General features: G+C 40.3%; 1 protein-coding gene across 1 annotated transcript in view; it reads left to right on the forward strand.

The window, feature by feature from the left end:
• The window catches only part of LOC111139709 (amyloid beta precursor protein binding family B member 1 interacting protein), a 110,762-nt gene that overhangs the window by 74,110 nt on the left and 23,080 nt on the right, over positions 1–13,572 (forward strand). Inside the window, exons 8-9 of the mRNA XM_022492056.1 lie at positions 7,084–7,170; positions 9,508–9,651. Of these exons, the coding sequence (XP_022347764.1) occupies positions 7,084–7,170; positions 9,508–9,651 (231 nt within the window). The remainder of the gene's footprint in view (positions 1–7,083; positions 7,171–9,507; positions 9,652–13,572) is intronic.

The raw sequence follows: 13,572 nt of genomic DNA on the forward strand, positions 1-13,572 counted from the left end.
AGGTGAGATACAAGGCCAGTGGCTATGTGCTGGATGTAATGGGCAGAAGGAGCAGGAGTATCTAGGAACTACTGTGAAAATAAAAGAAGCAGCCAGCATTCTTTAGGAAGTGAAGTCCATGCAGAGGCCAGATGGGTGACATGGGGATATCCTGCTTGGCTGGGTGCCTGGAGGTAGGGGGTCAGTAGCCAGTGAACTAGAGCCAGAATGCTGTGGGCTGAGGAAGGGTGGTTAGCCCCATATCCTAAGCACCAAGAACAGAGTTGTCAGAGATGGGGACCTGTTCCAGCCCAGGGCCCAGGGTGTAGACTTACGGGATATAGTCTGATGAGCAGGAAAATCCAGGATGAGGAAGGGGAGATGTCATGTTCTACTCATTAACAACTGTGGCTATTCTATAACTGAGAAAGTTTCCCAAGGCTTCAAATGTCCCAGAAAATTAAGCACTTTCTCAAAGAGAAAGAGTCTTAAGGAATTCTTTTTTATTTCTAATTTGCATTTCAAGTAGGCCTGATGACTAGGAGAAGAGAATAAAAGGATGGGGTGCGAGGCCACATGGAATCCCACAGGGAATGGAGGACAGGCCTCTGTGCAAGCCCACCCCCAGTATTTTAGGACCTGGGGCAAGACTGGATTGAAGGCTTACATACCATATATCTATATATTTAAAGTTCTAAATCAAATTAATAAGCAGTTAAATGTGTTCTGTCCTCCTACCTTAGGGCCTTCATAATGACCTAAAAGTTTGGACTAGTATTCTTAGATTTCTTTGAGTTCTGTGCAAGGTGGTTTCTTGGAGCTGCTCATTGCCTGCCTCTGGACTTCCTCCCTCCACCCATCCCGTCCATCCTGCACCATGGGAGCCTTGCACGCATGATGCGAACCATCCAGCCCTGAAAGTAGGCTCCAAGCAACCCATCACTCCCGTGCAAAGAGCTGCCCCTTGGCCACCCTCTGGCATAGGATGCACATTCTAACAGTGCCCTCTGCCCTCAGGAAGATGGATGTAGGGCAGAGTCTCAGGGTCATTTGGGCAGGGAATTCCAAGGCCCTGGGTTTGTGGAGTGTGGACTGAAATGTGGGAGGGTCATTGGCTCCAAGTGGGCATAGCCTTTTGGCCCCATAGACTTGTCGCCTTGTGAGTAGGGGAATGGCTGGGTGAGGGTCAGAGCAGGGACCCCCTAAAGAGTGGAGTCAGGGCAAGGGCCCCTCTTGCTCAGATGGTACTGCTTCTTTTGGATAAAGTGGGTTAGTACACCTACTCTCCATTTATTTATTTATTTATTTATTTATCTATCTATCTATCTATTTATTTATTTAGTGGAGAGAGAGTGTATGTGTGCACATGCACAGGAGGAAGGAGTAAAGGGAGAGGGAGAAGCAGACACCCCACTGAGCAGGGATCCCAACACAGGGCTCCATCTCGGGACCCTGAGATCATGATCTGAGCCGAAGGCAGACACTTAACCAACTGAGCCATCTGGGCACCCTTGGACACTTAGTATCCTAACAAAAGCAACTTTATTTAAAAAGCAGCTTAGTTTCTCAGCCTGGTTGTCATTAGAAAGTTCTTCTTCCCAGTTGATTAGAAGCACAGGGTGGTCTGCTATTCCCAAATAAGCGTCAACTGTTGAAGCCGAAGTCAGCTGTGACCTGAAGAGTTTTGTTTTCCCGGGGTTATGCTGACACAAAGTCCCTCTATGCAAAGACCAGTGATGTTGTCTGAAAACCAAAAAAGAGGTGTCAGAGCTGAGAAGTGTGTCTGGAGGTAGAACTCTCCAGCATTAACATTAGCCATTCTTCTTGCCGGGAGCCTGAACAATCCATTTTTCAAAGAAGGTACCGGCAAATCAGTTAGTATAAGGTGGCTTGCTTGCTGAATTGCTTTTTATTTCTTTTAATAACATACTTTATTTTTCTGACTTCAGAAATAATGTCAACAATAAGTAAAGAAAAAAAGGTGACAAACAGAAGAAGTGAAATTTAAATGATCCGTAATCCTGCACTCCAGCAATGATCATTGTTGATATTTTAGGCAATGTTCATTCCATCCTTTGTTCTGTTCCATAACTGAAATTTGGCAGTGTTTGTGGTTCAGTGGTGTCTGCCCGAGTGAGGAACAGAGAGAGAAACACAACCTCATTCTGCTCCTCAGGTGCAGAAGGGTGCCAGCCACTGAGGGAGAAAATTACCTCATGGCATCTTTCCGCTGTTCCTTTCCAACCTCCCTCTCTCACCAAGGTTCATCTTTGACAATCCAGGACCAGGCCCAGCAGGAGGAAGTCTTACAGTAATCGCATTTCTGGTCTCCAATATTGCTTCCTATTTTAAAGGAAAGTCTACCCTTGGCTTTGGTGCCCTAGATCCCCTCCCCAGCCAGTGTGGGTGTGTGTATCAGTTAGTGTTCGATGCATAAAAGCAGCCTCCGAATCCCGGGGGCTAACAGCCATAGACATTCCCTCTTTTCTGGGTCTGCAGGTCATCCTTGGCTCCAGAATGTGAGTCAGATCTTGTCTCTTCTGTCCTCAGACCAGCGACTCCCAGTGACACATTCTTCTCATGGTGAGCGACAAGAATAGAGGAGGACGTTTGGAAACACGTGACATGGCCTCTTGAGTCCTGTGCTCAGAATTGATGCCCTGTCCCTTCCATGCACATTCTGTCCATTCCACCCACATTCTTGCTCTGTCAAAGCAAGTCACATGGCTAAACCCAACACAAGTAGGGCAAGGACATGAATACCGCCCATCGTAGGGGGAGGCACTGCTCCATCACCCGATGACAGGCCATGGGTGTATTCTGATACAGGCAAGAAGAGAAGAATTGGAAGGGATAGTCTGGTCATTAGCTGTGCTCCATCTGTCCACAGGCATAACCAGACTGTTCACTGGTGGCTTGAAGATACCCAGTCCTTAACTACGTCCTGGCCTTGGAACATGCTTCTCTTCCTGCCTCGAATGTTTTCCTCATTCCTTTTCCCTATCTGAATATGGAACATCTTCCAGGCCAGTTCGAACTTTGACCTCCTCTGCAAAGTCTTCCTTGACCATTTCAGCCTACAGTGGTTTTCTTCCTCACTGAAAATCTATAGAAATAGCTCATTTTGCATTTATTTGTACCGTGTCTCATGTAGCTCCCCATCTACAGATCATAGCCATCTGTTTAAACATATCTTCTCAATGAGACAGAAAAAGATTCTCAGAAACCAGGGGTATTTTACATGTAAATGGTGCTCACAGGTATTTATTCATGGGCAGATAACTGCTTGGTTTGTTCTTAATTCCAAGAAGGTGGTATTTTAAAAGTAATGTATTTTTAAACACATTTTTAAAAAGTAATGCTGTTTCTTTCCTTTTCAGCTGCCCCCACATCTTGCATTTTCAGCCATGAGAAAAGGGAGCAAGCTGTAACTGAAAGTCTCATTTCCCATTTTAAAGTTCTCTTATTGCTCAGCTCAGATGATCCACAGTCCCCTGTGTAACAGATAATGAGTTCACTCCTGAGCTCTGCTCCTTGCCTCAGAACAGCCCAAATGGAGTTGGCTGACCACCCGACTGATGAAAAGCTCTGACCCAAGGGCCATCAGTCCATTCTAAGGTCTACGCTCCCCAAACTGCAGCTCGGGTTTACTTTGTGTTTTTTTTCCATTTTCTTTAAAACAAAAACAGTATAGCACTATCTCTTGGAGGGGAAAAAACTTATTCTGAAGCTGAAAAAGTGAGAGGGGTCTCAGAGAAAAATCTCAGAGGAAGGACACAACTACAGATCCTGACTCTTTGGGATACCCTCATAAAATGAGGCCCTTTGCAGTTTGGAAAGGTTCTTGACTTACCTGTCCCTGCAGAAGGTGACACATGTTCCCCTTTTCCCAGATGATGAGGAAAACCACTTGCTACAGAGTTTACTCGTGTTCTCTGTTCATTCTTCCAACTCACACATAATTCCCATTTCCAGGACTCTCAAGGGAAGAATGCTTGCAAACAGCACCCTGCCTTCATTCTTATGACTGCTTGTTTTGTTTTGTTTTGTGAAAATATACATAACATGGAATTTACCACTGTAATCATTTTTAAGTGTAGTTCAGGGACATTAATTGCATCCACACTGTTGTGGATCTGGATTCTCTCCTATGGTATTTAGAGCATTTTAATGCTGAGGGGGAAAAAATAGGAAAAACTCAAAGTTTTGGCACTGATTGGACTTAACCCTTCTGCTTCCTTATCTGTAAAATAGTAATATGCCTATGTTTTGGGGTTCTTGTAAGTGAGACCTCGGCGCAGAGTTCTGGCAGGTGCTGTATCTTACCTGTTGTGGTTAATCATGGTCTTCAACCCAAACATGTACAATTAAAATAGTTTCAGAACCCTAGGTGGTAATCACACTGATTCATGATATACTGTCCTTTCAAATAAGTAAAAGTCAAAGGTCTTGAAAAAACTTATTAAAAGATAATGCAATAAGAATTATCAAAGTAATTGTACTTGATTTATTTCCTCTATTTAAGTTGGCAGATCACCATTTTTTATGCATCCCATTTCTTGGAAATGTCCTGATTTTGCTTATTTTATTTGCCTCCACTCTGCTTCCTTCCCCTCTGTCCAGTACACTCTGTTTTTAAAAAATATTTATTTATTTACTTCCTTATTAAGTTTCAATTTTAATTCTAGTGTAGTTAACATACAGTGTTATATTAATTTCAGATGTAGAATATAGTGATTCAGGAATCCCATACGTTACCCAAGGCCCATCACAACAAGTCCCCTTCTTGATCCCTACCACCTGTTTCACCCATTCCCTCACCCACCTCCCCTCTGGTAACCATCAGCTTGTTCCCTGTAGTTAAAGGTCTGTTTCTTGGTCTGTCTGTCTCTCTCTCTCTCTCTCTCTCATTTTCCTTTGCTTGTTTCTTAAATTTCACATATGAGTGAAATCATATGGTATTTGCTTTCTCTGATTATTTCACTTAGCGTGCTATTCTCTAACTCCATCCATGTCATTGCAAATGCGTGATTTCATTCTTTTTAGGGCTGAATAATATTCCTTTGTGTATATATACCACTTCTTTATCCATTCATCTATCACTGGGTACTTGGGCTGCTTTTTAAATTGGGTATTGTAAATAATGCTGCAGTATGTATGGGGGGTACATGTATCCCTTTGAATTCATGTTTTTTTATTTTGGGGGGAAATACCCAGCAGTGTAATTACTAGATCATAGGGTGGTTATATTTTTAACTTTTTGAGGAATCTCCACTCTGTTTTCCACAGTGTTTGCACCAGTTTGCATTCCCACCAGCAGTACAGGAGGCTTCCCCTTTCTCCACATCCTCGCCAATACCTGTTATTTCTTATGTTGTTCATTTTAGCCATTCTGACATGTATGAGGTGATAGCCCATTGTAGTTTTAATTTCTTTTTCTGATGATGAGTGATACTGAGCATTTTTTCATGTGTCTGTTGGCCATCTACAGTACACTCTATTCTTAAAATTCAGTGTCAGTAAAAATCATGCAGGAAGCATGTTGGAATGCAGATTTCCAGGCCCCATCCCAGAAGTTCCAGTTCAGTAGGTGGGGGTCCCAGGAACATGCATTTTGCTGAGCATCACCCTTGTCTGGGGAATCACACTTGGAGAAACATCCTTGTGATATAAATAAATATTTGTGTCTAAATTCAGGAGGGTCCTGGGCGCCTGGGTGGCTCAGTAGGTTAAGCCTCTGCCTTCAGCTCAGGTTATGATCCCACCATCCTGGGACTGAGGCCTGCATCGGACTCTTTGCTCAGCGGGGAGCCTGCTATCCCCTCTCTCTGCCTGCCTCTCTGCCTACTTGTGATCTCTCTCTCTGTCAAATAAATAAATAAAATCTTTAAAAAAAAATAGATTCAGGAGGATCCTTATTTTAGTTACTGTGCTCCAGAGGTATATGTTCTAGTTTTAATACATTTTTTCATGCATTATGTCGTAAAACTCTACATTTTCACTTTAAAATCTTCAGTGTTTTAATTATGACTGATCACTCATAATAATCAGTTTGTATGTTGATACCTCAGTTACAGTGGTTATGTGAAGACTAACCCTTGGATACTCGTGATTTTCTGGAAACATATTCATTTAACATTTAGCTTCAGCCATCTCATTGATACTCAGTCTTAATAAAATATGATACATAGATTAATAACAAACTCCACTTAGAAACGAAGCACCCATTCATTAATGCTTTTAAACCATGGTCTTTGTAAGGCTAGTTTTCTTTCCAAAAATGCCCTTTCTTCTTCCGTCTGTCCCCAGAAGGTGCCAAGCATCAAACTCCATGCTATGATTGACCCAAATGGTTTTTAAAAATTAAAAGTCATCACCGGCATTTATAAAACTCCAGATTTCAGGGACACTTGGGTGGCTCAGTCGATTAAGTGTCCCTTTGGCTCAGGTCATGAGCCCAGAGTCCTGGAATCGAATCCTGCATTGGGCTCCTTGCTCAGTAGGGAGCCTACTTCTCCGTTTGCCTGCCATGCTTTCCTCCCCTTCACACACACACATAAATAAATCTTTAAAATGGATAAATAAATAAAACTCCAGATTTCAGTCTTCTCTTAATAAGCCAGAATATCTAGTTCACAGTGCCTTGGGATGTCCCATGACACCCACGAGCCAGAGAAGTCTGCCTCTTACACTTGGGACACAGGCTCCCCCTGCTAACCAGACCCAACCTCTTCCATGATATTAGGGTCTCCCAGCCTCTGGGAGGCCTCTAGCATTGGGCACATGTCGTAAACAATGGAATTTAACAACTAAATGGTGTCATATCCTTTGCTAGTGTTTTCAGTCTTAAGTTTGTGTCCTCATTGACCATGCACAGTAGCAAGATGAGAAGTATTCACATCAGCCTCAGTGATGCCATCGTCAGCACAGCATAGAGTATGCGTCCACCCAGCTTCTACTGACCATTTACACATACCCTATGCTGTGGTTCCCACTTCATTTCCTGTAGGTGTGTGTTCTCCCTCCAGCAGGACCATGAGATTCCTACAGTGGCTAGCATGACAGTGAACACTTTCTGATCTGCTCTTTTAATATTTTATTTAGAATTTTTACCTGGATAACAAAGGAAAAAAAGAAGGAAAGGAAACAAACGAGAAAATGAATGCTAAGAACAAGGAATCCTTACTTGAGGTACGTTTAATTTTGCTGAGTGGAAGAAAAGAGAAGAATATTAACTGTATCTATTTTTAAATTATTTGCTTCTTGGAACAATGGGAGACTCTGAGACACACTGAAATTTTAACTTGGGGTTTTAAAATCGATTATTACTAAATTATAGCTATTTAGATAATTAAACTGTTTCTTTGAATCAGTTGTTTAAAAGTATGGCCTCAGACTATATTTTACTTTCATGAAGTTGAGTTAGAAATTCTTGACTAAAACACTTATGAATCCACAAAAAACTCATCTCTGAACATTCCATGTTTTTCTTTACTTTAGTGTTCCATTGAAGTTAGGTGTAAGGGGTTTCTAAACCTTCTTTACAATTCTGTGGTGCTCTTCCAGTAGCCAGGTGTAGTAGGAAGTATAAACTTTGGAGTTGGGAGACCTGACACAGGAAGGTCTGGGTCTGCCATCGAGGTTCATGTTATTGGGCAAGTCCGAGAACCTCAGTCTCCTGGATGATACTGAATTATTACAGCTGTCCTGGGCGTAGTGGAAACACAGTATCCATTACTGTGCACATGTTTGTGATTATCGCTCTAGGACCATGTTCCAGAAGTTCATCTGACGGTTTTTTCTGAAACTTCTAGTGAGTTTTCACATACTAGCCATGCTAAAACTCAGGTATCTGTTCCCAGCACACAATGCAGAGGAGGGCAGAGATCGCAGGTCACAGGTGGGCGTGCTGGAGCCCTGGGCAGGCTTTCTTTACCTTCAACAGTGTGTTGACCTTTTCTTGAGTTCATAGATTTGAGGCTTCTTCTGAAAACTCAGAAGACCTGGTGACACCGGGGCCGCTTTCACAGCCGGAGCCAGCTCGCTGACATTGACAAGCACCCCTCCCCTTCACCAAGGTCTGGCTGGGCTCCCACACAGGTTTCTGTCCCCACCAAGTTCTCCAAGCCCTGTACCAGATGGGGTGAGCAAAAGAACCTTCTGCCATCCCCAAGCTCCTGAAAACATGTTACAAATTCTGCTTTGTGGGGCCAAGAGCACAGTGGGTGTTGCCCGAGGAGGCCCAGCAGTGGGGATGATGTTCTCTGCATTTACCAGGCTCCAGGTGGAGCTGAGGAAGAGAAAGCTCCAGGGGTGCCTAGCAGCAAGGAGACTCAGGTCCTGAGTATACCTAGCAGTGACCAGTGACGGGGACTGACAGACATGGACGGGGAGGGTGAAGTTTCCTGACAGCCATCTGTTTATCATCTGTGCTTGTCCATCAGCTGTAAATCAGGGACTGCTCATGCCTTGATTTATACAATTGCCTCAATAGTTTTTGATATAGGAATTCAGCAGTGTATTAAAAGCTGGATGTGAGAGAAAATACAAAACACGTTACACCATGACTAATCAGCATTATCCTGCTTTCTACTTTGGACCAAAAATCTGACTGAAGAGATTATTGACAGGGCAACTAAGGCTAGCTAAATTGGGGGGAAACAGGAACAAAAATGTATCCCAGCTCCACTACATATAAATTTACTTGCAGGGTACAAAATTGAAAGTTACCCTACTTTTATGAGATGGAATGAAAAGAGGTTGAAAGTTATAAAAAAAGAAAGCCCAAAATAAATTTGAGTATTTGAACTGGGAGATAGAATGATATGTAATTTTAGTGTACTGCTTTTTGAAATAAATTTACTAAGAATTATATAATTGAATGCAAGTTTTGGTAGTTGAAAATCTATACTTAGAAAAAGTACTCTGTCCCTTTCCTTTTCTGATACTGTAGCATTAATTGCTTTATTTATTCTTCAGTAAGAAAACCCTCGCAAGAATAAATTAACTTACCCATATTTAGGTATAGGATTATATATTCTAATTTTTCTATTTCCTAGCAGTAAAATAACATTTTTTTTTTTTTTACTTACAGGAAAAGGAAGAATTCCTCTATTTACCAACTTATAATACAAAATAATATGATACAATATAATATAATTACAGAAATAACCGTTATGTAATTCTTACCTTTACAGTAAGCCAAGATTGTGCTCACAACCTTTCTTATGAATCTGGGCTACTATGACTTAGTTTTTATTAGTTTTTTATGAGATTGAGTGACTTGCCCACATTCACAAAGCTAAGTGATGAAGAAGTCTTAAGTCTAACTTAAGAGCTGAGATTCTACCACCATGGTGTCCCTCCTCTCTTTTCCCAACTAGCATGAAATATAAGTGTATGCATTCCGAGTTATAAACAAATGATTTCTAGCTTAAAGCCTAGTTTGCCTTAGTTTGTTTAAATGTGAACAAAAATGTGGTTTTTGTTTCTTTCGTGTGTTCTCTATAATTGGAATTTCGATTTCAGGAAAGCTTCTGTGGATCATCCATCATTGTGCCTGAACTTGAAGGAGCTCTTTACTTGAAAGAAGATGGAAAGAAATCCTGGAAAAGACGCTATTTTCTTTTGCGGGCTTCTGGAATTTATTATGTTCCCAAAGGAAAGACTAAGGTCAGAAGGAAAAATAATCTCTTCATCAAGAAATCATTTTATGGAAATGAAACTAAAGAAATCCTCAGGTGGCAATTTAAATGCACTAGAAATTCATGTTGTTAACAATGTTTTACAAACACATTCCCTATTCAGACAGAACCGCAGAAGTTCTTTTGAGTTTTGCCATAGCTTTCTCCTGAAGATGAAAATTTGTTATGTTTTAAAGTCAGGTTTCAAAAATTATGGCAGAAGCACTTTCCTACAGATTCATTTGTTACTTTACATATCTATTTCTGAAGATTTTTTTCCCCCTGTATTTACTCTCTTGTTCTATGGTCATTATAGTAAACGTCCTTTATCTGGAATCCTAGAGGTATAAGTGTTGGGAGATCTACATTAAGACTATAACCCTTCTACTCTGAAATTTAAATTGTTCTCTGAGGTGTACTAGATTTATTTACCTGCGTATTTTAGAGGAGGATTTTAGGTGTCATTAAACTACTTGGTGGGGCGCCTGGGTGGCTCAGTGGGTTAAAGCCTCTGCCTTCTGCTTAGGTCATGATCCCAGGGTCCTGGGATCGAGCCCCGCATCAGGCTCTCTGCTCCGCGGGGAGCCTGCTTCCTCCTCTTTCTCTGCCTGCCTCTCTGCTTACTTGTGATCTCTATCAAATAAATAAATAAAATCTTAAAAAAAAAAAACTACTTGGTGATTTAGGATTATTGCCTCAGATCTACAAGCATATCATAAATTCTTCATCTTTGAAATGAATTTTGACTCTCATTCTGACCGTTAGCTTTTTCTAAAACCTTTTTTTAGATGCTTGGAGCATTTCCACCTTTTGCTTGAAAAGCTTTAGGATACCTCTCCTGTCTCTATCTGGGGTTCGCTGAAGCATTTTGCCTTCACTGCCAAATCCAGGGCACCACCAAATGGCATATGTACAAATTGCAGGCTTCTTCTAATAAGGCTTGACCCACATTCCCAAGCAGGTGAAGTCCCGGGAAATATCCAGGTCTGCTCCTCTAGTTAGAAGACTCTCTGACCTCTGTCGGAAGGCAGGAGAGGCATTATGAGTAGGGCTTGGTTTAGGGCAGCTACTGCTCCTACGTAGTGTCAATCTTAGAGAACTAGTACTTTCCCATTTGTGCCATCTTCAGTCCAGTCCCACACTGTGGACGTAAGAACTGACCCATAGATAATTTTATTTTAGAAGTGTTTAGGGGGGATAGTCTTTGGCATGGACATGTAAATGAGATGTATAAATAAACCTATCACAACACACTTAGTGATAAAATGAGAAGTGTTCACACTGGCTTTGGACCAGAGTACTTTGTATCACTGCTACCATTAACCTTGGAATGGAGAAGCAAGCCAGGAGTCAAGAAAAAGAATAAGAAGTAGAGTTTTTGGAAAGAAGGGGCAAAACTGTCTTTAGTCACACTTGACATGATTGTCTACCAGACAATATAAGACACTCAACTGAAAAACTATTAGGACCAAATAAATTTACCAAATGAGAAATTGTTTTATTTTGTATTAACAATATGCAAATTAAAGTATAATGCAAAATATTTTATGCATAGTAAGAACAAAAAATACTTAACAATAAACTAAACAGGAAATGTTCAAGACCTATGTGGCATAAAATATAAAATTTAATTAAAAAGAAGTGAAACAGAACTGAAATAAATAGAAATGTACTATGTTGGTGGATGAAAAGATATTCTCTCCCAAACTTTCTATATATTAAATCCTAAGAAAATTTTCTTTTTTTTTTTAAGATTTTATTTATTTGTCAGAGAGGAAGACACAGAGAGTGCGCACAAGCACGGTGAGAGACAGGCAGAGGCTCCCCGCTGAACAAGGAGCCCGATGCAGGACTTGGTCCCAGGACCTTGGGATCATGACCTGGGCCAAAGGCAGCTGCTCAACCAACTGAGCCACCTGGGCGTCCGCCAAGAAAAATTTCAATAGGATTGTTTTGACTTGAATTTCACAGACTGATTCTAAAATTTATCAGAGGCATGCCTGAGTGGCTCAGTTGGTTAAGTGTCCAACTCGATCTCGGCTCAGGTCTTGATCTTAGGTTTGTGAGTTTAAGCCCCATTTTTGAAAAAAAATAAAAATAAAATTAATCAGGAAGAGATACTGTTACCCCCCCCACGGAAGGTTGTGAAGAACATTGAGGTAGAACTCCTCCTCCCAGATGCCAAAACATTAGATAAAAACAGTACAAGCAGAGAAAACAGATCAACACAGAGATCTAGTAAATTAGGGAAATTAAAGTGAGCATTTTATACTAGTGGGGAAAGAATATGGTATTTAATAAATAACATTGAAATAATCATATATCCATTTGGGGAAAATAGTTTCTTACCTCGTTCCAAATTAAATCATAGATTGATTAAATATATTTAGAAAAAAATATAAAATCTTCTTTATATTTTGTTTTAAATTTTCTGAGAAAATACAGGTTAATATTCTCATAATTTGGGGATGGGGAAACCTTCAGCAAGACTAAGAACTCAAAATTATAAAGGAAAAACTTGACAAATTTGTGTTAAAGTGTTTTTTAATTATTTTTTTAATTTAAATTCAATGTAATTAACATTTGGTATATTCGTTTCAGAAGTAATTTAGTGATTCATCGGTTTCATATAACACCAGTGCTCATTGCATCAAGTGCCCTCCTTAATGCCATCACGCAGTTACCCCAACCCCCCACCCAAGTGTTTTTTTAATTCTTTACTGCTAAAGATACCAAACAGGAGGTTAAAGACTAGCTCTGGAGTTAGAGAGTACATGTAGCATCTATATACAAATATGAATATCCATCAAATATTAAGACCTCAAGAAATCAACAGGAAAAAAATGCCCATAGAAAAATAACAAAGCTTATTAAGTGAAAATTTACAGGAAAAAAATATCAATAACCTGTGAACAACTAAAAAGTTGCTCTGTCTTACCAGTAGTATATCAGGGAAATGTAAAATGAAAGGTGAAATATTTCTTCCTATGAGATTGCTAAAATGAACAATCTTGATAATATCCAGATTTCAGCAGGAATAAGAAAAATGGGCACCGTCATGTTCACAAGGTTGGAATATAAACTGGTACAGCCAAATTGGGGGACAATTTAGCAAGATCTATTCAAATCTAAAGGGGAGTGCCCTTTCAGATGGCAGCTCTGCATTTTGCAGTCTGCCCCACGGAAATATTTATTCATATGCACCGTGTTTTTTGCAAGAGCAAAATATTTCAATAATCTGCTGTCATCTGTGGTAAGAATGGTTAAATAAATCATTACGCCATGGAGTGGAGTGCTGTGCACTCATTCCGTGATTGTCATGTATTCATTTGCATGTTTGGACGTAGAAAGACCCCAAGACACTGTTAAGCAAATAACGAGTTAATGAGCAGTATTTGTAGTAAAATCTCATCCTTCTTAGTTTTAAAATTGTATGTGTATATGTATGTATGTGGGTATGTGTACACATACATATGCATATAAATGTTCACCCAGAAACATCTGGAAAAATACGTCCAATGTATAATATATGTAATTCATTTAATTATATATATGTGCAATATGTTCTTAAAATTATGATGACTAGGTTTTCTTCAATTTAAAAGAAAACAAGACTTTGAAAATCCAGAATACCTTATGAGAAAAAATACTGTACAACCATCTTTGAAGGAGGAATTGTGCACTGAGGTGTCACGATTCTGCCCTCTACCCTAACCTGGTAAAGAATTACAGAATGTGGAGGTAAAAAAAAGGAGTAATAGGGCGAATTTGTAATTGAAGTGTAACCGAATATGTAGATGAGAGGTTGCAGTCCTCACAGCGCACATTATACATGGAGGAGAGGTTTCTGTCTCCATGGCAACACTGCCAGCAAGGAAGAGAAAGCATGAAAGGAATCTTTTTTTCTCAG

Source organism: Enhydra lutris, unplaced genomic scaffold (genome assembly GCF_002288905.1).
Source record: "Enhydra lutris kenyoni isolate GAN:26980312 unplaced genomic scaffold, ASM228890v2 scaffoldscaffold113, whole genome shotgun sequence".
NCBI classification, from domain to species: Eukaryota; Metazoa; Chordata; class Mammalia; order Carnivora; family Mustelidae; genus Enhydra; species Enhydra lutris.